The sequence below is a fragment of the Hippopotamus amphibius genome, chromosome 3 (assembly GCF_030028045.1).
Source record: "Hippopotamus amphibius kiboko isolate mHipAmp2 chromosome 3, mHipAmp2.hap2, whole genome shotgun sequence".
NCBI lineage: Eukaryota > Metazoa > Chordata > Mammalia > Artiodactyla > Hippopotamidae > Hippopotamus > Hippopotamus amphibius.
In genome coordinates this window covers 165001650-165027438 of record NC_080188.1, presented here as the reverse complement: position 1 = coordinate 165027438, position 25789 = coordinate 165001650, and the positions used below count along the sequence as shown (strand labels likewise).

Here is a 25789-nt window from a genome sequence, read left to right as displayed (position 1 = left end):
TAAGCAAAGAAATATTTTCCTTTTAAGAAAGGCAGACATAAAAAGTGTCGCATATGCTATTACTTAACCTGTCTTCTTTTTTTTTCTTGAAATGATGTGGTAACAACTATTGCATAGAGATGAGCTGCCTAAATTTTATAGCATCTTGTCTTGAGCCTTCCAGTTTTTTTTCAATGTTGACATTTGGTTTTTAGATTTTTTTTTTTTTCAGTTTCATTGAGATATAATTGACATATAATACTGACACATAATACTGCATAAGTTTAAGGAGTACAACATAATGATGTGTACACACACACACATGATTACCACAATGTTGGGTTGACATCCATTACCTCACAGAGCTACACATGTTTTTCTTGTGATTCGAACTTTTAAGATCTACTCTCTCAGCAGCTTTCAAATATACAATATAGTATTGTTAACTGTAATCATGATTATTACCTTATAACTGGAAGTTTGTGGCTTCTGACCACGTTCACTCTTTTACCCAACCTCTAATCCCCTACCTGTACAACCACTAATGGATTCTCAGTTTCTATGAGTTTGGTTTTATTAGATTCACCATGTGTAAGTGAGATCAGACCGTATTTGTCTTTGTCTGTCTGACTTATTTCACTTACCATAATGTCCTCAAGGTTTATCCATGTTGTCACAAATGATGGGATTTCCTTCTTTTTTGTGGCTGGATAATATTAAATTATTACATGTATATACATATATTATAGTATATAATATTAGTATTATATATTGTATAGCACTATTTAGTATTAATAGTATTAAATTATATGTATTATTTTATATATGCCACATTTTCTCTATCCAGTCATCTATCTTTGGACATTTAGGTTGTTTCCACATCTGGCTGTTGTGAGTAGTGCTGCAGTGAACACGGGAGTGCAGATGTCTCTTTGAGATAGTGATTTTGTTTTTTTCAGATATATGCCTAGAAATGGAATTGCTGAACATATGGTAGTTCTATTTTTAGTTTTTTGAGGAACCATGATACTGTTTTCCATAAGGGCTGTACCAATTTACATTTCCTCCAGAGGTGCACAGGAGTTCCCTTTTTTTCTATATCCTCAATATTTGTCATCTACTGTATTTTTAAAAAATTTTTGTTGGAGTATAATTGATTTACAATATTGTGTTAGTTTCAGGTGTACAGCAAAGTGAATCAGTTATATGTGTACATATATTCACTGTTTTTTAGATTCTTTTCCCAAATAGGCCATTACAGAATATTGAGTAGAGTTCCCTGTGCTATACAGTAGGTCCTTATTAGTTATCTATTTTATATATAGTAGTGTGTATATGTCAGTCCCAATCTTCCAATTTATCCCTCTGCCTCTTATCCCCAGTAACCTTAAATTTATTTTCTGTATCTGTAATTCCTGTATTTTTGATAATAGCTATTCTAACAAATGTGAGGTGATATCTCACTGTGCTTTTGATTTACATTTCCTGTATAATTAGTGACGTTGAACAGCTTTTCTTGTACCTGTTAGCCATTTGAATATCTTCTTTGGAAAAATGTCTATTCAAGTCCTTTTCCACTTTTTTAATTGGATCTTTTGTGTGGGTTTTTTCTTTTCTTTTCTATTTTGCTATTGAGTTATATGAATTCCTTACATATTTTGTATATTAACCCCTTTATAAGAAAGTGGTTTGCAAATATTTTTATTTTTTCCCATTTTGTAGGTTGCCATTTCATTTGTTGATGGTTTCTTTTGCTGAATATAGCTTTTTAGTTTGATGCAGGCCCATTTGTTTGTTTTTGCTTTTGTTGCTTATGCTTTTGTTGTCATATCCCAGAAATCATTGCCAAGACCAATGTCAAAGAGCTTTGTCCCTATGTTTTCTTTCAGGAGTTTTATAGCTTCATGTCTTACATTTAACTCTTTGATCCATTTCAAGTTAATTTTTGTGAGTGGTTGTACAGTACAGGTTTAGTTTCATTCTTTTGCATGTGAATATCCAGTTTTCCCACCACCATTCTTTTTCCATTGAGTATTCTTGACCCTCTTGACTAGTATTAGTATAGGCATAGGTTTATTTCTGTGCTAATGATTCTGTTCCGTTAGTATATGTGTCTTTTTTATGGCAGTACCTTACTTTATTTTTATTGCTGTAGCTTTGTAATATAGTTTGAAATCAGAACATGTGATGCCTCCATCTCTGTTCTTCTTTCTCAGGACTGCTTTGACTATTCAAGGTCTTTTGTGATTCCTAACAAATTTTAAGTCTTTTTTTTTTTTTCTTATTTCTGTAAAAAATGCCATTGGAATCTTCATAGGGATTGCATTGAACCTATAAATAGCTTTGGGTAATATGGACATTTTAACGATATTAATAATTCCAGTCCATGAACACAAGCTATCTTTCCATTTATTTGTATCTCTTTTTGTTTATTTCATCAATATCTTATAGTTTTCAATGTAGAGATCTTTTACCTCCTTGGTTAGGTTTAGTTCTTAGTATTTTTTTGTTTCTGATGCTATTGTAAATGAGATTTAAAAAAAAATTTTTTTTCAGATAATTTGTTGTTAGTGTATAAAATGCTACTGATTTTTTATGTTGATTTTGTATCTAAAACTTTATTGAGTTTGTTGATTAAAGCTAACAGTTTTTTGGTGGAGTCTTTAGGATTTCCTGTATAAATAATTATGTTATCTACAAATAGAGATAACTTTACTTCTTCCTTTCCAGTTCTGAGCCTTTTATTTCTTTTTCTTGCCTGATTGTCTGGCTAAGACTTCCAATACAGTGTTGAATAAAAATGGTGAGAGTGGGTACCCTCATCTTATTCTTGATCTTAAAGATAAAACTATCAATCTTTCACCACTCAGTGTGATGTTAGCGGCAGATTTGTCATCTGGCCTTTATTATGCTGAGGAATATTCCTTCTGTATATTATTTGTTGAGATTTTTTATCATGAATGGATGTTGAATTTTGTCAAATGTTTCTCTGCATCTATTGAGATGAGTATATGATTTTCATCTTTCATTCTTTTGATGTTATGTATTACATTGGTTTGCATATCTTGAACCATCCTTGCATCCCAGGGATGAATCCCATTTGTCATGGTGCATGATCCTTTTAATTTGACATTGAATTCATTTTTTTAGTTTTTTTTTTTTTTTTTTTAGAATTTTTGTTTTTATATTCATTGGGGATGTTGGCCTGTAGTTTTCTTTTCTTATGATATCCTTAGCTGACTTGGGTATCAGGGTAATGCGGGCCTTGTAAAATGAGTTTGGGAATGTTTCCTTGTCAATTTTTTAAAGAATTTGAAAAGAATTGATATTAATTCTTTTTTAAACATTTGATAAAATATATCACTAAAACCATTGGGTCCTAGCTTTTTCTTGGGAGGTTTTTGATTTCTGGTTTAATCTCCTTACTAGTAATTGGTCTTTTCAGATTTTCTATTTCTTCATGATTTAGTCTTGGCAGGTTGTATATTTCTAAGAATTTCTCCATTTCTCCTAGCTTGTCCAATTTGTTGGCTATAGTTTTTGAGAGTAGTCTCTTATGATTCTTGTATTTCTGTGGTATCAGTTGTAATGTCTTCTCTTTCATTTGTAATCTTATTTATTTTGGTCCTCTCTCTTTTTTTCTTAGTCTAGCTAAAAGTTTGTCAATTTTTTTTTTCAAAGAACCAATTTTTAGTTTTATTAATCTTTTCTGTTGTTCTCTTGTACTCTATTTCATTTATTTCTGCTCTTAATTTTTTTTTATTGTTTTCTTCCTTCTGCTAATTTTGGATCTAGTCTGCTTTTCTTCTAGTTCCTTGAGGTATACTGTTAGATTTTTTTTAGAGGTTTTTTTTTTCATAATGTATAAATTTGTCAGTATAAATGTCCCTCTTAAAACAGCTTATACTATATCCCATTAATTTTGGTGGTTGTGTTTCCATTTTCATTTGTATCAAGACATTTTTTATCAAATATCCTTTTGATATTTTCCTTTATCCATTGGTTGTTCAAGAACATGCTGTTTAATTTCTACCTATTTGTGTATTTTCCTGCTTTCTTCCTGTTATTGATTTCTAATTTCGTATCATTGTGGTCATAAAAGACATTTGCTATGATTTCAATCATTTTAGATTTGCTTAGATTTATTTTGTTGTCTAGCATATGATCTGTCCTGGAAAATGTTCTATGTGTGCTTGAGAAGAATGTGTATTCTGCTTTTGCTGTATAGAATGTTCTGTATGTGTTGGTTGGGTATATTGGGTCTATGGAATTTTTCAAATCTCTGTTTTGTTATTGATTCTCTGACTGGATAATCTATCCATTGTTGAGAGTGCGGTATTAAAGTCCCCAAGTATTATTTTATTGATGTTTATTTCTCCTTTTAGCTCTGTTAGTATTTGCTTTATATGTAGGTGCTCCAATGTTGGGTGCATAAATATTTACAATTAATGTATCTTCCTGATGGATTAACCTGATGAATTTCATTGTCTCTTGCTTCTTTTGACCAGTTTTAGCTTAAAGCCTAGGCTGATATAAGTATAGCTGCACCAGCTTTCTTTTGGTTACCATGTTCTTAAAATATCTTTTTATATCCCTCTTTTCTTAGTTCATGTGTGTCTTTAAAGCTAAAGTGAGTCTCTTGTAGGCAACATATTGTTGAATCTTGTTTTTTTTTTCTTCATTCTATGCCTTTTGATTGGAAAATTTAATCCATTACATTTATAGTAATTATTGGTAGGTAAGGACTTACTGTTTCCATTTTGTTAATTTTTTTATTGTTTTGTAGCTCCTTTCTTCCTTGCTTCTTATCTTGCTCTTCTTTTGTGATTTGATGACTTTTTTAGCAATATGCTTTGATTGCTTTATCATAACTTTTCTGCAATCCTACCTTTTTGTAGAATTTTTTTTCCTTTCTGGTTACCAGAGGCTTACATAAAATATCTTATATGTATAACATCCTATTTTAACCTGATAACAACTTAACTTTGATAGCACACATAAACTTTACACTTTTACTTCTCTTCTTCTCACATCTTAAGTTATTGATGTTACAATTTACATGTTTTTTATTTTGCATATCTAATAAATTATTATAGATATGATTTTTTTAATGTTTGTTTTTTAAATTTTAAAAGTGAATTACACACCACCATTACAATATCAGAGAATATGGTTTTGACTACATATTTACCATTACCAGTGAGTTTTGCACATACATTTATATGTTTTTACAATGTTAATTAGCATCCTTTTATTTCCACTTGAGAAGGCCATTTTGAATTCCTTTTGTAAGACAGGTCTGGTGGTGTTTTCTTTTTTTGTTTGTTTCCCTCAGCTTTTGTTTGTTTGGGAAAATCTTTATCTCTCATTCATATTTTGCCAGCCATAGCATTCTTAATTGACAGGCTTTTTTTCTTTTTCAATATTTAGAATATCTTATGCCATTCTGTCCTAGACTTCACAGTTTCTTATGAGAAATCTGCCTGTACTCTTATGAGGGTTCCCTTGTACGTGATATGTTGGTTTCCTCTTACTACATTCAAAATTTAGTTTTAATGTGTTTTAGTGTAGCACTTTTTTAGTCCAACCTCTTTGGGATCTTTTGGGCCTCATGAATCTGGCTGTCCACTGGGGGAATTTTAAGACATTATCACTTTAAATATGCTTTCTGTTCCTTTCTCATTCTCTTCTCCTTCTGGGATTCCCATAATGTGTATATTGTTTTTGTGATGGTATCTCATAACTCCTGTGGCTTTCTTCACTTTTCTTCTTTATTTTTTTGTTTGTTTGTTTTGATCCTCTGTGATTGGATAATTTCAAATGAACTGTCTTCTAGTTCACTGATTCTTTCTTTTGTTTGGTCAAGTCTGAAGTTGAAGCTCTCTTTTGAATTTTTTAGTCCAGTCATTGTTTTGTTTAGCTCTAGGATTTTTTTTGATTGTGGATTTTTTTATGGTTTCTATTTCTTTGTTGAACTTCTCATTTTGTTCATGCATTGTTTTCTTAATTTTGTTTACTAAACTTCTTTAAGAGGATTATTCTGAATTCACAGTTCATAGATCTCCATTTTTTTAGGGTCAGTTGTTGAGTTATTGGAACTTTATTAGTTTCCTGTGAGGTGTCATGTTTATCTGATTCCTTGCATTTGTATCTGCACACTTAGTAAAGGGTCTCTAATTCCAGATTTTACAAGGTTTGCTTCAGCAGAGATAGTCCTTCACCATTCAACTCAACTTGGGATTCTGAATGGGTCAGCTGGTAGCATGCTTGTGCAGGCAGGGCTTTCTATCAGAGTGTCTATTTGGGTGAGGCCACTGCCTCTGCCTGAGATGTGAGGTCAGGACAGGGGATGCCATTGGCTGGGAACAGTTGGATAGGACTGCTTGTTTGGTTCCTTGCCCAAGTGTGACTGTAGAATAGACTCTGTGGTTACCTGGATTCTCTGGTCATACTTCCTAGTTGGATAGGACTGTGTGCTATACTTAGCAGTTGGGTGGGCCTGTGAATTTGCTTTCCTGCCCAGGCAGGGCCATAGAACAGGCTCCATGGCCAGTATAGTTGAGCCTTAATATAATATCATCCTAGTCCTCTTAACAGAACTTGTTCTTATAAAGTTTTCAAAAAAAAAAAGTTTGAGCAATTTAAAACTTAATATTTAACAGAAGTGCCATGAAAAATATGAAAGATTTTTTCTATAGGCTATATATATTAAAGGAATAATTACTATATATTTCTATCTTTCTACCTATCTATATATCTATGCTAGAATCCTGGTATGAACTCAGAATATCTGCTTGTTGAATTGTTTAATTAAAGGTTTTTCCTTATTTATAGCTTTCCCTCAAAAATATAAAATCTTTAAAAATTTAATGTGAATGTATAGGTATTCATGAGTAATAATTTTAGTAAACATGCATGCTCCATTTTTTAAGTGTATTTTACTATGAAAATATTCAATTGTAATAGCCTAAGGTATGATATAAATTTAATTAAACACAAAGACTAACATAATTATTTTACTTATAGAGTTTTAAAATATAAGCATGATTATTATTATAAATTCAGTTATGCTTGCAAATTTATTTTAAAATGGTTACTGCATTGTTTTAGAAGTGGGTTATTTAAAAAGGGAAATGAGTGAAAATGCATCCTTTAATTATTTTTTAAAATTTTTATTGGGGTATAACCTGGAGAAAAATGTAATTCAAAAAGATACATGCACTCCAGCGTTCATTGCAGCACTATTTAAAATACACCCTTTTAGTTATGAATTGTAGATATGTGATTATTAGCCAACTCTCAGAAACATCTTTTTGTTACAGGGAATCCAGTGCCAGAAATTACATGGCAAAAAGATGGACAGCTCCTCAAAGTAGATGACACCCATCATCTTATGTCTGGGGGCCGTTTTCTTCAAATTACCAATGCCCAAGTGTCACACACTGGAAGATATATATGTCTGGCTTCTAATACAGCTGGTGACAAGAGCAAAAGTTTCAGTCTTAATGTGTTGGGTAGGTATAAGCATTGCTTCAGATCTTGAAAAATCAACCATAGCAGTAGGATAAATTCTCTTCTTTTTCTGTTTACTTAATATTTCTACCATAGAATTTCATTATTTAAGAAGAAGCAGTGCTTATATACATTAGCTGGTTTTCTTTCAAAATTAATTCATACATGCATTCATTACATTTGGCATACATACTATGTTCCAGGTACTGTGTTTTGTGCTAAGTACAGCTATGAGCAAGATAGGCATTAAATAAGTGGTAGTAAAGGAAAAATAAATGCTGGTCAAAGAGAAGAAGGTCAACAGTGAAAGAAGATCAACGTGAGATATTTTATCATTCTTTTGTTGGACCCTGCCATTATTGGTAATTGCCCATACTGAAATCTGTGTTGGTAACTCTGATGAAGGAGAGTAGATATAGACAAGCACACCAAAATTTTATGCTTGCTTGTGAGTGAGAGTGAATTAACACAATCCCTTGTGAGGCTGAAGGATTAAAACAAAACAGCATTAAAATGATTTTATTTTAGAAGTGTGCTTTCCTCTGTCTTAAAACACATCTCTCCTCCTTCCCTTTGTCAACTTATGTAGCAGTATTATGAGCAGAACATCTGCTCCCACCAGGGTGAGCAACTATAGTAGATTTTCTTTTTCTTCACATAATATGCTGCTCATCTGTCTTTTTTTCTTTTTTTTTGGGGGGGGGGGGATACACCAGGTTCAATCAACTGTTTTTATACACATATCCCCATATTCCCTCCCTTCCTTGACGCCCCCCCCTCAAGTCCCCCCCACCCTCCCTGCCCCAGTCCTCTAAGGCATCTTCCATCCTCGAGTTGGACTCCCTTTGTTATACAACAACTTCCCACTGACTATTTTACAGTTGGTACTATATATATGTCTGTGCTACTCTCTCGCTTCTTCTCAGTTTCCCCTTCACCCCCCGCCCCCTCCCATACCTCGAGTTCTCCAGTCCATTCTCTGTATCTGCTTCCTTGTTCTTGTCACTGAGTTCATCAGTACCATTTTTAGATTCCGTATATGTGAGTTAGCATACAATATTTGTCCTTCTCTTTCTGACTTACTTCACTCTGTATGACAGATTGTAGTTCTATCCACCTCATTACATATAGCTCCATCTCATCCCTTTTTATAGCTGAGGAATATTCCATTGTATATATATGCCACATCTTCTGTATCCATTCATTTGTTGATGGGCATTTCGGTTGCTTCCATGTCCTGGCTATTGTAAAGAGTGCTGCAATAAACATTATGGTACAAGTTTCTTTTGGGATTATGGTTTTCTTTGGGTATATGCCCAGGAGTGGGATGACTGGATCATATGGTAGTTCTATTTGTAGTTTTTTAAGGAACCTCCAAATTGTTTTCCATAGTGGCTGTACCAACTTACAGTCCCACCAACAGTGCAGGAGAGTTCCCTTTTCTCCACACCCTCTCCAACATTTGTGGTTTCCAGACTTTGTGATGATGGCCATTCTGATTGGTGTGAGGTGATACCTCATTGTGGCTTTGACTTGCATTTCTCTGATGATGAGTGATGTTGAGCATCTTTTCATGTGTTTGTTGGCCATCTGTATGTCTTCTTTGGAGAAATGTCTATTTAGGTCTTCTGCCCATTTGTGGATTGGGTTATTTGCTTTTTTGGTATGAAGCTGCATGAGCTGCTTGTATATTTTGGAGGTTAATCCTTTGTCCGTTGTTTCATAGGCAATTATTTTTTCCCATTCTGAGGGTTGCCTTTTAGTCTTGTTTATGGTTTCTTTTGCTGTGCAAAAGCTTTTAAGTTTCATGAAGTCCCATTCGTTTATTCTTGATTTTATTTCCATGATTCTAGGAGGTGGGTCAAAAAGGATGTTGCTTTGATGGATGTCAAAGAGTGTTCTGCCTATGTTTTCCTCTAGGAGTTTTATAGTGTCTGGCCTTACATGTAGGTCTTTAATCCACTTGGAGTTTATTTTTGTGTATGGTGTTAGGAAGTGTTCTAATTTCATTCTTTTACATGTTGCTGTCCAATTTTCCCAGCACCACTTATTGAAGAGGCTGTCTTTTTTCCATTGTATACTCGTGCCTCCTTTGTCAAAGATAAGGTGCGCATATGTGTTTGGGCTTACTTCTGAGTTCTCTATTCTGTTCCATTGATCTTCCTTTCTATTTTTGTGCCAGTACCATACTGTCTTGATCACTATGGCCTTGTAGTATAGTTTGAAGTCAGGAAGCCTGATTCCACCAACTCCATTTTTCCTTCTCAAGATTGCTTTGGCTATTCGGGGTCTTTTGCGTTTCCATACAAATCGTAAGATTTCTTGCTCTAGTTCTGTGAAAAATGCCATTGGTAATTTGATCGGGATTGCATTGAATCTGTAAATTGCTTTGGGTAGTACAGTCATTTTCACGATGTTGATTCTTCCAATCCAGGAACATGGTATGTCCCTCCATCTGTTTGTGTCATCTTTGATTTCTTTCATCAATGTCTTAAAGTTTTCTGCATACAGATCTTTTGCCTCCTTAGGCAGGTTTATTCCTAGGTATTTGATTCTTTTGGTTGCAATGGTGAATGGGAGAGTTTCCTTAATTTCTCTTTCTGCTCTTCCGTTGTTAGTGTATATGAATGCAAGAGATTTCTGTGCATTAATTTTGTATCCTGCTACTTTACTAAACTCATCAATGAGTGCTAGCAGTTTTCTGGTCGAGTCTTTAGGGTTTTCTATATATAATATCATGTCATCTGCAAAGAGTGACAATTTTACTTCTTCTTTTCCAATTTGGATTCCTTTAATTTCTTTTTCTTCTCTGATTGCTGTGGCTAACACTTCCAAAACTATGTTGAATAACAGTGGTGAGAGTGGACACCCTTGTCTTGTTCCTGTTCTTAGAGGGAATTCATCCAGTTTTTCTCCATTGAGAACAATGTTGGCTTTTGGTTTGTCATATATGGCTTTTATTATGTTGAGGTAATTTCCTTCTATGCCCATTTTCTGGAGAGCTTTTATCATAAATGGATGTTGAACTTTGTCAAAAGCTTTTTCTGCATCTATTGAAATGATCATATGGTTTTTATCCTTCAATTTGTTGATATGATATATCACGTTGATTGATTTGCGTATATTGAAGAATCCTTGCATCCCAGGGATAAACCCCACTTGATCGTGGTGTATGATTTTTTTAATGTGCTGTTGCAGTCTGTTAGCTAGTATTTTGTTGAGGATTTTTGCATCTATATTCATCAGTGATATTGGTCTGTAGTTTTCTTTTTTTGTGACATCTTTGCCTGGTTTTGGTATCAGGGTGATGGTAGCCTCGTAGAATGAGTTTGGGAGTGCTCCGCCTTCTGCAATATTTTGGAAGAGTTTGAGAAGGATAGGTGTTAACTCTTCTCGAAATGTTTGATAGAATTCGCCTGTGAATCCATCTGGTCCTGGGCTTTTGTGTGTTGGGAGATTTTTAATCACTGCCTCAATTTCTGTACTTGTGATTGGTCTGTTCATGGTTTCTATTTCTTCCTGGTTCAGTCTTGGAAGATTGTATTTTTCTAAGAATGTATCCATTTCTTCCAGGTTATCCAATTGATGGGCATATAGTTGCTTGTAGTAGTCTCTCATGATGTTTTGTATTTCTGAGGTGTCCGTTGTGACTTCTCCTTTTTCATTTCTAATTCTGTTGATTTGCATCTTCTCCCTTTTTTTCTTGATGAGTCTGGCTAATGGTTTATCAATTTTGTTAATCTTCTCAAAGAACCAGCTTTTAGTTTCATTTATTTTTCTTGTGGTTTCTTTCCTTTCTTTTTCATTTATTTCTGCTCTGATCTTTATGATTTCTTTCCTTCTGCTCACTTTGGGGTTTCTTTGTTCTTCTTTCTCTAGTTGTTTGAGGTGTAAGGTTAGGTTGTTTATTCGATCATTTTCTTGTTTCTTAAGGTAGGACTGTATTGCTATAAACTTCCCTCTTAGAACTGCTTTTGCTGCATCCCATAGGTTTTGGGGTGTTGTGTTTTCGTTGTCATTTGTTTCTAGATATTTTTTGATTTCCTCTTTGATTTCTGTAGTGATTCCTTGGTTGTTTAAGAGTGAATTGTTTAGCCTCCATGTGTTTGTATTTTTTGCAGTTTTTTTCCTGTAATTGATATCTAGTCTCATGGCGTTGTGGTCAGAGAAGATGCTTGATATGATTTCAATTTTCTTGAATTTGCTGAGGTTTGATTTGTGACCCAAGATGTGATCTATCCTGGAAAATGTTCCGTGTGCACTTGAGAAGAAAGTGTAGTCTGTCGTTTTTGGATGGAATGTCCTATAAATATCAATTAAGTCAAGGTGGTCTAATGTGTCATTTAAAGCTTGTGTGTCTTTATTTATTTTCTGTTTGGATGATCTGTCCATTGATGTAAGTGGGGTGTTCAAGTCTCCCACTATTATTGTGTTCCTGTCGATGTCCCCTTTTATAGCTGTTAGCATTTGCCTTATGTATTGAGGCGCTCCTATATTGGGGACATAGATATTTACCATTGTGATATGTTCTTCTTGGATGGATCCCTTGATCATTATGTAGTGCCCTTCCTTGTCTCTTTTAATAGTCTTTACTTTCAAGTCTAATTTGTCTGATATGAGTATTGCTACTCCAGTTTTCTTTTGACTTCCATTTGCATGGAATATCTTTTTCCATCCCTTCACTTTCAGTCTATATGTATCCCTTGGTCTGAAGTGGGTTTCTTGTAGGCAGCATATAGAAGGGTCTTGTTTTTGTATCCATTCAGCCAGTCTGTGTCTTTTGGTTGGAGCATTTAATCCATTTACATTTAAAGTGATTATTGACATGTGTGTTCCAATGACCATTTTCTGAATTGTTTTGGGTTTGTATTTGTAGGTGTTTTCCTTTTCTTGTGTTTCCTACTTAGAGAAGTTCCTTTAGCACTTGTTGTAAGGCTGGTTTGGTGATGCTGAATTCTCTTAACTTTTGCTTGTCTGGAAAGCTTTTGATTTCTCCCTCAAATCTGAATGAGATTCTTGCTGGGTAGAGTATTCTTGGCTGTAGCTTTCTCTCTTTCAGGACTTTCAGTATATCCTGCCATTCCCTTCTGGCCTGCAGAGTGTCTGTAGAAAGGTCAGCTGTTATCCTGATGGGTTTTCCCTTATAGGTTGTTTGTTGCTTTTCTCTTGCTGCTTTTAATATTTTTTCTTTGTGTTTAATTGTGGTTAGTTTGATTAATATGTGTCTTGGTGTATTTCTCCTTGGGTTTATTCTGTATGGGACTCTCTGTGCTTCTTGGACTTGGTTCATTATTTCCTTTCCCATGTTGGGGAAGTTTTCCACTAGAACCTCTTCAAATATTTTCTCAGACCCTTTCTTGTTTTCTTCTTCTTCTGGGATGCCTATAATTCAAATGTTGGTACATTTAAGGTTATCACTGAGGTCTCTGAGGCTGTCTTCTAGTCTTTTTATTTTTTTTTTTCTTTTTCCTGCTCTGTGGCGTTTATTTCTCCCATTCTATCTTCCAACTCACTTATTCGTTCTTCTGCCTCAGTCATTCTGCTGGTTATAGCATCTAGAGTATTTTTAATTTCAGTTATTTTGTTATCCATTGCTGTTTGTTTTTCTGAGTTCTTATGAACTGTTCCTTGTACTTTCTCTATTTTGTTATTGAGATTTTGTATCATTTTTACTATCATTACTCTGAATTCCTTTTCAGGCATTTTTCCTATTTCCTCCTCATTTATTTGGTCTTGTGGGTTTTTTTCCTGCTCCTTTGCCTGCATGGGGTTTCTTTGTTTCCTCATGGTTGTCCAAGCTTTTGGGGTTGCTTGTCCTGGTGATAGAGGTGTTTATAGAAGACTGTCCAAGCCTCAGACTAACGTCCAAGTATTGGATTAAACGAATATTCAGTCTAGGAAACACATACATGTATAAGACACACAATTATTGAATCCGTTAGGACATAAGGCTCTAGAAAGACCTGACAGAACCCCAGTGTGCTATCAGATATTCAAAGAGAAACCCAGCAGAAATTGACAACTGAAACAGAACAAATCAGAGACCAAAGCAAAAGCAAACAAACAACAAATAACACCCTACACATACAAACATCAATCCAGGGAGATTTTGTAAGCTAGGATCAAATATAGAAATGAGCTGGAGTACCACTAGAGAGAATGGAGATTCTCAGAATGTAATTAGACAACTGTACTAAGAACTAAGATAAAGACAAAAGCCTAATATTAATACCAAGGCAGTGCATCATCTGGAGAATAGAGCAAGGAGTCTGAGCAGACCGATAGTGTTGCTTATAAGTATGTTAAGATAAAATACACTTAAAATGGCTGGAAGAAAGGGGAACAGAAGAGCGTAATGTGGTTGGAAATATGCAAAGAAAAAGAAAGGAATAGAAGTGTATAAAAGAAAGGGATGAGAGGAAAGTATGAAAGATATTTTGTCCGTACTACCAGAAACTTAGCTAGATATAGAAGTATATAAAAAGGCAAAAAAAAAAAAAAAGAATAAAAAATATCCTTAAAAAATTATGTTGTAAAACTTGTAGATCCCTTAGGGCTAAGATCGTATTTAATAAATCAAAAAAAAAAAAAAGAGAGAGAGAGAGAGAGAAAGAAAAAAAAAAAATCCAGAACTGATCCCAGAATGGACCAGTTCAATAGGTATTGATACTACTATTTCTGTGTCCTTAGCGTCTCAGCTGTAAGTGTCCTTCTCCTTGCCTTGGGTTTTTTTTTTTTTTTTTGCGTTATTCTGTGACCAGCAGAGGTTCCTTTATTGTTCGTCTGTAAGCCTCGGTGTGTGGGGAGGGAGAGGGTACAATAGTGGCTTCTTCTCCTGGGAGTGAGTGAGCAGTGGCGCACTGTTGTTTCAGTCAGGCTTGGAGGTGCCTGTTGCAGAGGGCGCTGATGGCTCAGGGGTACACAGAAAGTCTTAGAGTTGGGCCTCTCTCGGGGTTTTTTCTTTTTGATGCTGGTTTTTTTTTTTTTCTCTCGGCAGCCTCCCTGCTGCTGGCGTTGCAAGGAGTTTTAATCTAGCCCCGCCCGAGTGCCTGATGGTGCTTGTTCTCCCTGAGCGCCTTAGGTGGCCCGCAGGGCGTCTCTCCACTGCCTGTTGCAGAGGCACCGAAAGAGAGGGAGAGGCTATGCGCGCGGCTCCTCCCCCCCGCCCGGGAGCCTGCAGCCTCCAGCCGCCATCATGGCCGGGCAGCTCTCAGGGACGGGCACTCCTCTCCGCAGACCTCCTCCCTCCTGTCCTCTCGGTCCGTCACCCTACCGGCAACAATGTTTCTCACCCTGAACCAGCTCTCCGGTTCCCACGCTCCCGCTCCCGCTCCCGGACCCTCCGTTCAGCTGCGGATCGATGTCTCGGTCCGGGAACGCTGAGCTGCGCTGCAGACCCTCCGTATGTTTCTCACTCCCTCCCGTCTGCCACAGCTCCGCCGCTTCACCCTCTTTGAGCCCTCGTAGATGCCTCCCTACCGGCTACGTCGGGCTCCCCGCAGCCCTTTCTGGTGTCCGAGGCCGTCTGCTGGTGTTCAGGTGGTTCTCTGTGGGAATGACTGCGTCCTTCCGTGCATTCCCAATGCATCTGTGGAGAGGGATGCACTCCACGTCTCTCTGCTTCGCCGCCATCTTTTTCTCTGCTCATCTGTCTTTACGTGCATTTATCTATATCATTTGCTAACTCACCACTACCTAAAAAGTCTTAAATGAAGAGAGTTGAAAGGTACTACTGTGCAGTAAATTACCTAGAAATTGCAAATTTAGATCTTTTGCCATTTAATTAATAGTTATTTTTCCCAGATAAATTCCCTCCCCTTGAAATTAATATATAATGTGTAAATTCTTTACTGTCAAAGATTCCTAGGTTAAAATGTAGACTTAGACCACAAGTGTAGGTTTTAAATCTCACATAGTTTGCTTCTGGTTTAATATAGATTAGCATGTACATGTGAATATCAAGTCCTTTGAGAGCAAAAAAACTATACCGTGAAAGAAAATGGAATATGAATGATGAAATAACTATACATTCAGTTTCTGCAGCATTAAAGTTCTACTTATGTCTCAGGAATGACATTAAAATAGATTCCTAATTTTGCTCACGTTAGAAATTTAAAATGCACCATCTAAATATATTGTATTTGATTATTAATATCAAAACAAGTTTCATTCTGCTAAAATAAACTGACCTATAATTAAGGATGCAAACTTTTGCAATTTTATGTTTGTTGGTATGTTTTGATAGTTATTGGCTAGACTAAGGGAATACATAGTCCCATACATAGAAACTCGCATACAGGACACAGTTGTCAGACAGCTTACAGTCTAATTGAGTAGAAGAGATATATAGGCCAGGAAAGTTAAGTCAGAATACTGAATAATATATTAGTAAGTGTCAAATGAATGGTATATATAAGTAATAATTATATAAAACTATAAACTCCCTAGGACAGAACCCTTTTTATCTTGAAAAGGATGTAGCCCTAGCACCTAACATAGCACTGAATAACAGATGTATGGATAAGTAAGAATGAGAGTTCATGAGCCAGTTGCCTCCTAACACACCTGTCTTCCCTATAAGCCCATCAGTGTGTGAGAGGCAAATTCCCTGCCCTGGATTTCCTCTCCTCTCCTGTAGTCCATTGCTTCTCTTAGAGCTCTCAGTTCCTCATGCCTCCTTCCTCCCACCACTGACTCACCTCCGAATACTGGCTCATGTCCAAATCCTATCCCTTTCCTCTGGGAACCTGATTTAAAACTCTTTCTGGCTCCTTTCAGTAATTGAAATCTGATTCTTCCCAAGAGACATCAGCTCCCTGAGGACTCTGCAGTGGAGGTCACTTATTCTTTATCCCAGGTATCTCAAGTCATGCTATCTGACTATATTCCTTCCTCTGCCTCCTACCCCCTTCCTAGTTACTTATTTCTTGTCATTTTCCCTCATTCGTTGAAGATAAGGGATCTGAATCAAAGTCTTCTTTTCAGCAACTTCATATAAAGTCGAGGCTAAGTGTGTGTATTTGCAATTTCCAATCTACTTAGGCATAATTCAGTGTCTTTACCCTTTCTTATCCAGGAGGATGAGTTATCGTTTTTGTTCACGGTTACTGCTTCTGCTTATGCCCTTGATCCTGTATCTTTCCCCCTTCTTTGGTCTGTCAGTCATGCCCACCACCTGCCTTACCTCCAGCTTCACTTTCCACTGTCTCCATCACTTCATATAGTCACCACTCCCCATCTGTACTTCTTGTCCCACTAAAAATGGGCTTCTGCCCACATCATTATTGACACTGCTGTGGTAAAGACTACCCTGTTAGATCAAGCAGACATCATTGAGTCCTTATCTTAATGTTTGGACATTATGCATCAGTTTCTCCTGGACACCACTCTTCCCTAGCTATCCTTGCACATCTTTGGTTGCTCCCTTTCTCCCTCCTTTATGGACTCTTACTTAATCCAACTCTTAAACATTAAGTCCCCTCACATTTTATCCTTACTTCACTGCCCATTTTACTCTAAATATTCTCATCAAGTAACAAACTTAGTTCCCAGAGGTTTAATTATCATCTCCTATCAACTGGAGATTTTTTTAATCCATACCTGCAACCCAGGTTTTTCTCCCAAGGTTCAGATTTCTATATACAATTGCTTGTTGGACATTTCTACCTGGAATTCTCACAAGCACTTAAAATTCAAGATATTCAGAACTGAACAAACCATCTTCCCCTCCTAAATGAGCAAATCTTGCCATATTTTCTATATCTTGCTTCACTGCAGTTTACCTAGGTTCATTCCCAAGCAAAAAAACGAGAAGTTATCTTTGGCTTTGGTTTCTTTACCCCTTAAATTCTATCATCCAGTTCTGCCAACTGATTTCCTAAATTTCTCTTTAGTTCCTCCCTCTTCTTTGTGCCTTTCTTCAGTGCTCTAGTTCAGGCCCTCACTATCTTTTATTGAACAAATGTACCTGTCTTTCTTTCCCTTGCTTCCAGTATTGACTCCCTTGACTCCATCCTCTGTATATTTCCCCCTTGCTCCTCATTGTTTACACTGCTCTGCTCCCAATATGTTCCCTCCTCCTCCTACTAGTCTCCCTTCTTTCACCTTCTGACCACCACCAGTCCTTTGAGGGGCACTTTGAAATCTGCTCCTTTAGGAGATCTTCCCTGATGAGAGTGCACACACCACCCCACGCCTCAGATTGGATTGGGTGCTATGCCTCCGTATATCCTGCACTAAAATTCCCAGTATTGTACATACTGCATTGTGTTATGATTTCTTCTTACATGTGATCGCCTCCGTTACTCTGTGAGCTTTTTGAGGTTCTCACTGTTTTGTGTAGACTGAGAACAGTAAGCAATTGTTTCTGTAATTGTTAGGGAATGGAATTATGCATGTAAGTACTGTGGAAACTTGAAAATGCACAAATAAAGAAATTTCTGAATATATTTCTTTGATCAAATTTTAAATCTTTTTCAGTATCTCCTACAATTGCTGGTGTCGATAGCCGTGGCAACCCTGAAGATGTCACTGTTATCCTTAACAGCCCCACATCTTTGGTCTGTGAAGCTTATTCCTATCCCCCAGCCACTATCACCTGGTTTAAGAATGGAACTCCTTTAGAATCCAACCAAAATATCCGTATTCTTCCAGGTAATTAGCTTACTTCAGATGCCCAAGATGCATTTGTGCCATCTAATTTTATAGAAAAACAGAATCATTGATTATTTTTATAAAAGTACTTATATTGGTGGTGGTGGTGATGTACTATTGCTATCTTATTTTTTAATTTTTTGTATGTATGTTGTAATCTAAAGTATCTAAAATTACTTTTTGAAAGACCAATAAAGTAAATAAAAGGCAAAAAGATAAATTCTACAGTTATTAATTGCTCAACTATAATGTAGAATGCCCAAAAGAGTAGAAATTTGCTTTTGTTGAACTGAACCTTGAAGGTTAATACTTAGATTGACAGAGTTTATTTATCCTCTTTAATACCTGGCAATATGTATGAAAACAGAAAGAATATAAAAGTATGATCACTGGCTGTAAGAAATTTATAAAGATAATACATGTGAAAGTTAATTAACAACAGGAAGCCATGAATAGTCATGGATTATAAATAGTCATGGGTTATGATAAATGGGGTAGTGATAAGTTTTATAAGCATTCAAAAGAAGGAATGGCCACCGTGGGCTGAAGTGGTCAGGAAATGCTTTGTCATAGCCAGAACTTGAACCAGACCTTAAAGAATGTTATAGAATTTTGCTGGTTGAAAATAAGTTAGGAGAGATTTCAGATCCATCAGGATGTCTAGTGTGGGAAAAGTACAAAGGAGAATGCCATACCTACGTGCAAGTAATAATAAACAGACTCCTCACCTCCCTGTTGAGTGGAGACATTGTGTGTACATGTGTGTATGTCAGGGAGGGCGGCAGGCAGGAGAGAAGATCAGGAAGGGATGTTGGAGTCATGTTTTAAATACCTGGATTTGAGAGTTTTGACTTTATACTTTGGTCAATTGAGAACGATTGAAGATTTTTAGGAAGGAAAATACCATGATAAAAACTGTTTTAGCAAGATCAATCTCTACTGATAAGCCAGGTAGATAAGAGGAAGAAAATGATTAAGGCAGAAGACCTATTTGTGAAGAGAGTAAAGTAAGGACCTTAGTTACAGTGTGGAGAGAGAAGTAGGGGAGGGTCAGAATGAACATGAGAGGCATTACCACAGAGGACCATCATGGACTGAGTGACTGTCTCCATCCACCAAGTATAATGCCCATCTGTATTGTAGTTTGTCTTGTATCAAATGTCTATTACAGAATTGGCATAGAGAAGAAGCAGTGTGTTAATAGTAAGAGCTAAAACCTGGTGGTTTGTGGAAACCCTGCTGCCACTGTGACTTCAGAGATTCTTTGGTGTTCCATTGCTTTTCAGGAGGTAGGACTCTGCAGATCCTAAATGCACAGGAAGACAATGCTGGGAGATACTCTTGTGTAGCCACTAATGAGGCAGGAGAGATGATAAAGCACTATGAAGTAAAGGTCTACAGTAAGTTCTCAAGGAACATACGTTCCAAGTTTTCTCCAGGTTTTGTAACTTTTTCAATTCTGTTTTTCATTATGGGTTCATAATTATTTATATTCATCATTAAAGTTTATTATTTATGCAGCTTGCTCTGTTAAGATGAAAGTTGAATTAAGCAATGTGCCTATGACCTCAATTGCTTAAAGATGTGAAAAAGCCCACTGAATCTGCTTTGTAACTTTCTGGAGAACTTGTCAGTGGCACTTCCTTAAGTTTCTCTATTTTTTTCTTGTGAATTACCCTCTTCTGAATTCTGCTGTATATAAGTACTTGCATGCACAAAACTCTTTCTTAAATATATATGCTTTATTCAGTAGCCTACGATGAGTTTGTCAGTGACTTTGGGCTAATCCACTGTACATTGATACTACCATTAATAAGGGCTAAATGTCAGGATTTTGTTTTTAAAAAGGAAGAACATCTTTTTTTTTTTAAAGCTCTTTATTGGAATATATTTGCTTTACACTCTTGTACCAGTTTTTGAGGTACACCAAAGTGAATCAGCTGTATTTATACATATATCCCCATATCCCCTCCCTCCCGTGACTCCCTCCCCCGCTCCCTGTCCTGGCCCTCTAAGGCATCTCCCATCATCAAGTTAATCTTTTTGATTGTTGTTGTTCTTTGAATCATTCCCCTTAGTGACTAATAAAATGCATCTTATGGGTCATACTCAGACTGTGTCTGGGGACCTGGAACAAACTAAGCTAACTGTTCTGTGAAGGACATTAACCTCATTGGCAGTATAATGATGAGGGGAGAAAGGTAGTTTTCTTCACATTCTGTATTTGAATAGTGCCATTTCATAAGATGCTAACTTGGGTCCTTGATGAGAGGAGACCACAGAAAATGCCTAAAGTTATTTCCTTGTTTTCTTGTTAAGTGATCCTCACTGTGATTTATATGTCATTCCATTTAAAAGAACTAATGTTTAATACTTTAATATTCGTGTTTATGCAGTTCCACCCATAATCAATAAAAGGGACCTCCTGGGGCCAGGTCTTTCCCCTAAAGAAGTGAAGATCAAAGTAAACAACACCCTGACCTTGGAATGTGAAGCCTATGCAGTTCCTTCTGCCTCTCTCAGCTGGTACAAGGATGGACAGGCCAGTCAAGTTTTTTTGCTTGCTGATGGTTTTTGATAGACTAAAATGATCAGTTAAATTAAAAAGCAAAACACCCAGACAAGGTAACTCAGAGAATCAATGTGATCTTAAAACTGTGCTCCTCAAGTATAAAACTGCAAAAAAAAATTGAACCATGTTCAACAACTTTAGTATTATGTCTTCATTGAAAAGTTTGAAGGACTTTTAATATACATTGGCAATTGTCTTTGAAAATCCAGCCACCTACCCACTGGGGAATGGTTTCTGTGCTCTGTGGTTTTTCAGAGTAAGTAAACTTTGTGGAGAAGAAACATAAAAACAGTGCTGAGCCAGACTAGAATGGTAAGTATAGCACAGATACTAAGTCTATTCAGAACTTTCTCTAAACACCTTTAACTCTTTTATAAAGGGCAACATTTTTAATATTCCAAGATGAAGAAAATAAGCTAAATGTGATGATTAAGTGCCCAATACAATTAATTGGGGGCAATGAAGAACTTTCAATGAGACACATCCTTCAATTATGTAGTCTGGCTTTCAGACTATACCATGTGCCCTTATTTCTCATTCCACTTATTTTCTAACATGCATGTTTTAAAAACATATGTGCTGATATTTTAAGACCAAAATAGATTTTTTTAGCTGCTGTTAACACTCTGCTGAATACAGATGTGACATAGCTAAGCTGATGTTTGTCCTGTTTTATATACAATCAACCAAATGGTCAGTCAAATTCCAGTTGTAAATGTTCAGATCAGAGTCATGGTTTAAGATGCAGAAATATATAGCTTTATTTTTTCAGATCACAGATGGATTTTTGCAATCCTGGCGGCCAGAAAAAAAATCATCTCTTATAAAATAAGCAAGTTTCATCTGGAAGCCATTGCAAAAGGAAAAATAGGGAACTCCCACCATGCTCTGTTTATAGTTTCTTTTCTGACTACAAGCATACTCCATGGTACAATATCAATTCTATATGAGTTTGCTTGGACAAATAATTCCTTTCTCCTTTGAAATTTTATAAGTTTATTTTTATATTTACCTAAAACCTTTTCATTCCTTGCATTTTATACACATACACACATATATACACACAAACACACACACACACACACACACACATAAAAATTGGGTGAAGTTTAGAATTGTACCAGGAATAGGGTATTTTTTAAAAAATTTTCTAATGAGCAGTTAAATTAGTTTCACATCCAGACTAAAATTGATCCAATTATGATGCTTTTGTTAAATCACTAAAGTTTTCAAGATTTGGGATTGGTCCCCAAAAATGTGTACAAAAAAATACTGGTTTTTGTTTATTTTCCGTGTCCTTTCTTCTGCTAGTTCATCTCTCAGAAAAGCAACACTACTAGAGTGAAACAGTGTTCTTGAGAAAAGCCACCAAAAATATTAACAGCATTAACCACAATGTTTTGATAGAATCTATGTGTTTTATTTATTCATGCTCTGAAGTTTTTCTTTGACATGGAAACTTAAATTATACTATTTTTACATAAGGGATATAATGGTAATAATGATACAGTGCATCCCAAATTATTTATTGAGTGCACAGTATTTGCCAAACACTCTTTTGGGTGCAGATGATACAGCTGTGAAGGAAACAGACAAAAATCTCTGCTCATATGGCGTTTGGGGGGTAGGGAGGAAACTAAACAAACAAGTACAGTGTACAGTGTGCCAGATAAGGTAAACATAATGGAGAGAACTCAGGAGAAGAAGAGTGAGTGTGAGGAATGCGATCTCTTCTTTATCTAGGGAAGGCCTCACTGATAAAGTGATATTTGAGCAGAAACTCACAGAAATCGAAGGAAGCCAACATAAGATATCTGAGAGGAAAATATTCTAGAGAGACTAGCAAGGGGCAAAGGCCCTGAGGCATGTGGCTGTAGTGCAGTGATCAATGGGATCACAGGGAAAGGTGAGAGCAAAAGATTAATGGAGGGTCAGATCATACTGTTTGTAGATCAGTTGGCCTTATCCTAATGGAAAACCTCTGGAAGGTTTTAAACACAAGAGTGATGTGTTCTAACTTAAGGTTTTGAGAAGATTACATTGGCTTCTTTACTGGTTGAAGAAGAAGGGGGTCCAGAAATGAATTTATTGCCATAGTCCAGAACATAAGTGGTGGTTCCTTGGATGAAGGTGGTAGAAGGATGTAAGGGAAAGAGGTGAGTCAAAGAGGAGTCCAAGATTTTGCATGGGATCACTAGGAGAGTGAGTTTAGGTAGAAAGAGAAGAGGTCCAAGGATGAAGCCCTGGGTTACTCCTACATTTAAAGGTTGTGGGGCAGAGAGTGATGTGTCCCAAAAGATAAGGAAAAAGTTTTCAAAATAAAGAAAAGTTAAACTGTGTTAAATACCACTGGTCAGGTAAAATAAAGACTGAGAATTGACCAGTAAATTTAGCAACATGGATATCACTGGTGACCTTGAAAACATCATTTTGGTCAAGTAGAGATGGTGAAAGTCTTATCTGAGGATTCAAGAAAAATGGAAGAAAGAGATAGCAAATGTAGAAAACTTTTTAAAGTCATTGGTTATAGAAGAGAATAGAAAAATGTGGAGTTAGGCTGCAGTCTAATGAGGTTTTTTTTTTAATGCGGAAGTTATGCTGTATGCAGATTGAAATCACCCAGTGGAAAGAAAGCAATTGGTGATGACGCTCATAGAGAGGACACAGTTGCTGGAGGACTGTCCTTGAGTAGACCAAGGGATGTTCAGAATGGACAGAGAATGGTATTAACCAGCGTTAAGGTTTTGCCAGGGGAATAAAATAAAGGGAGAGGGGGCAAAGGAGTTGATTTTTTTAATACAAGTTTATACAAGGAGTAGTTGCCATAATAGACCTTCTCTGAGGCAGGAGGAGAGTGAGTGATAGTGAAAAGATTGCAAGTTCAGTGAATTTTGGGTCCTCCCATGGGACCAAAACATTGTGGGAGTTGGGATTCTAGAGGAAATGAGTTAGAAACTTAAAAGGTGGTAGTCAGCCAGCAAGGACCTTACTCAGATTTGATGGAGAAATCAAAAGCTTTACAGACAAGCAACAGCTAAGAGAATTCAGTACCACCAAACCAGCCCTACAACAAATGCTAAAGGAACTTCTCTAAGCGGGAAACATAAGAGAAGAAAAGGACCTACAAAAGCAAAAACAAAACAATTAAGAAAATGGTAATAGGAACATACATATTGATAATTACCTTGAATGTACATGGACTAAATGCACCAACCAAAAGACACAGACTGGCTGAATGGATACAAAAACAAGACCCATGTATGCTGTCTCAAAGAGACCCACTTCAGACCTAGGGACACATACAGACGGAAAATGAGGGGATGGAAAAAGATATTCCATGCAAATGGAAATCAAAAGAAAGCTGGAGTAGCAATACTCATATCAGATAAAATAGACTTTAAAATAAAAAATGTTACAAGAGACAAGAAAGGACATTACGTAAAGATCAAGGGATCCATCCAAGAAGAGGAGATACTAATTGTAAATATCTATGCACCCAGTATAGGAGCACCTCAATACATAAGGCAAATGCTAACGACTATGAAAGAGGAAATGCAAGGCAGAAATAGAGACACATGTAGAGAACAAACACATGGACACCAAGTGGGGAAACGGGGAGGGTTGGGGGGAAATGAATTGGAAGATTGGGATACCAAATTGTACACTCTAAATATATGCTGTTTATTGTCTGTTAACTGTATCTCAATAAAAGTTCTTTTAAAAAAAGGTGGTAGTCAGAAGGTGAGAACTTGAAACTGAGATTATGAAGAGATGTGATTATTGGTAATTATAAGTTCTGTATAACTCTCCTATCGAGTGGCTGAGAGAGGGTTGGGACAAAAAAATAGAGAGGAGGTCAAGGAGCTGAGAGCATAAAGCCTTGGATGACTGTCTGTGTGGGTATTGAAATCACCAAGAATTGTGAGAAAAGTATCATTAGAAGTAACAGTGAGCCAGGAACTAAAATTTTCAGGAAATAAAAGGGAATTTAGTATATACGGAAATGTTTAGAAGATGAGAAATGTCCTATTCAATATAGGTAATGTTACCAATAAAACATCACAATGTAAATATCTCAAGGTTAAATTTTTTCATTTATGAAATAATGTTTCTGAATGAGCAATAGTGATATTTAAATCAGACTATGCTAATGCCTTGAATCTTTCGTTTAAAAATTCTAGCATTTGCTACAAAATAGTAAGAAAAGATACACTTTTTTACTGCAATGTGGGATCAGCTGGATGTAGCACTTACGAACATTTTTCATCATAAGTAATTTATAAATGCACCACCCAGAAACACCTGGCACAGATTTAAACTATATGAACTACAATTTTCAATAAATAAGGACATGATTACTGAAAAACAGTCAGCTTATTCAAAGTAAATGAAGTTGTCTTGAGTATTTCACCTAAATTTTTATTTTTATTTATGAAAGAATCATAAAAACTCTCAACTGCATAGTCCCCTAGAGGATTTATTGGAGTACTTGATTATAACATTATTCTAATTGAATCACAGCCCCTGAAATCAGATGGTCATCTTACTATCGCCGCGAATGGACACACACTTCAAATCAAGGAGGCGCAAATATCGGACACTGGACGATACACGTGTGTCGCATCTAATATCGCAGGTGAAGATGAGCTGGATTTTGATGTGAATATACAAGGTAATACTGTTATGTTTGTTGTGTGTAATTTAATTTATATGATCTGGCAAAGCAATGAAAAAGAGATTTGACTTGGTTAATTTTAAATAGTTTTTTTTTTCTGTTGACAATAATATAAATTCATTATTGCAAACAAGGACGCAAGAAATTAACAAAGAAGAAAACAGTCTCATCATTCAGGATTACTTCTGTTATTTTTGTGTTTCATTCATATATATTTTTGTAAATGTATATTTCATTTATAAATTGGGATCACAAAATACATACTTCTCTGTTACATGTGCCTTCCCCTAACATTATATCATGAAGTTTATCAGAAAGCTAATGTAACATTATATCAGAATTTAAAGTAGTCAGACTTAGAATTGAATGATGATACAGGCTCCTTCAAGCTTTGTGGC

General features: G+C 36.1%; 1 protein-coding gene across 1 annotated transcript in view; it reads left to right on the top strand.

The window, feature by feature from the left end:
* HMCN1 (hemicentin 1) overlaps positions 1-25789 on the top strand; it is a 460484-nt gene that overhangs the window by 304929 nt on the left and 129766 nt on the right. The window contains exons 49-53 of the mRNA XM_057725744.1: positions 7302-7493; positions 17971-18144; positions 19431-19544; positions 20541-20686; positions 25238-25388. Of these exons, the coding sequence (XP_057581727.1) occupies positions 7302-7493; positions 17971-18144; positions 19431-19544; positions 20541-20686; positions 25238-25388 (777 nt within the window). The remainder of the gene's footprint in view (positions 1-7301; positions 7494-17970; positions 18145-19430; positions 19545-20540; positions 20687-25237; positions 25389-25789) is intronic.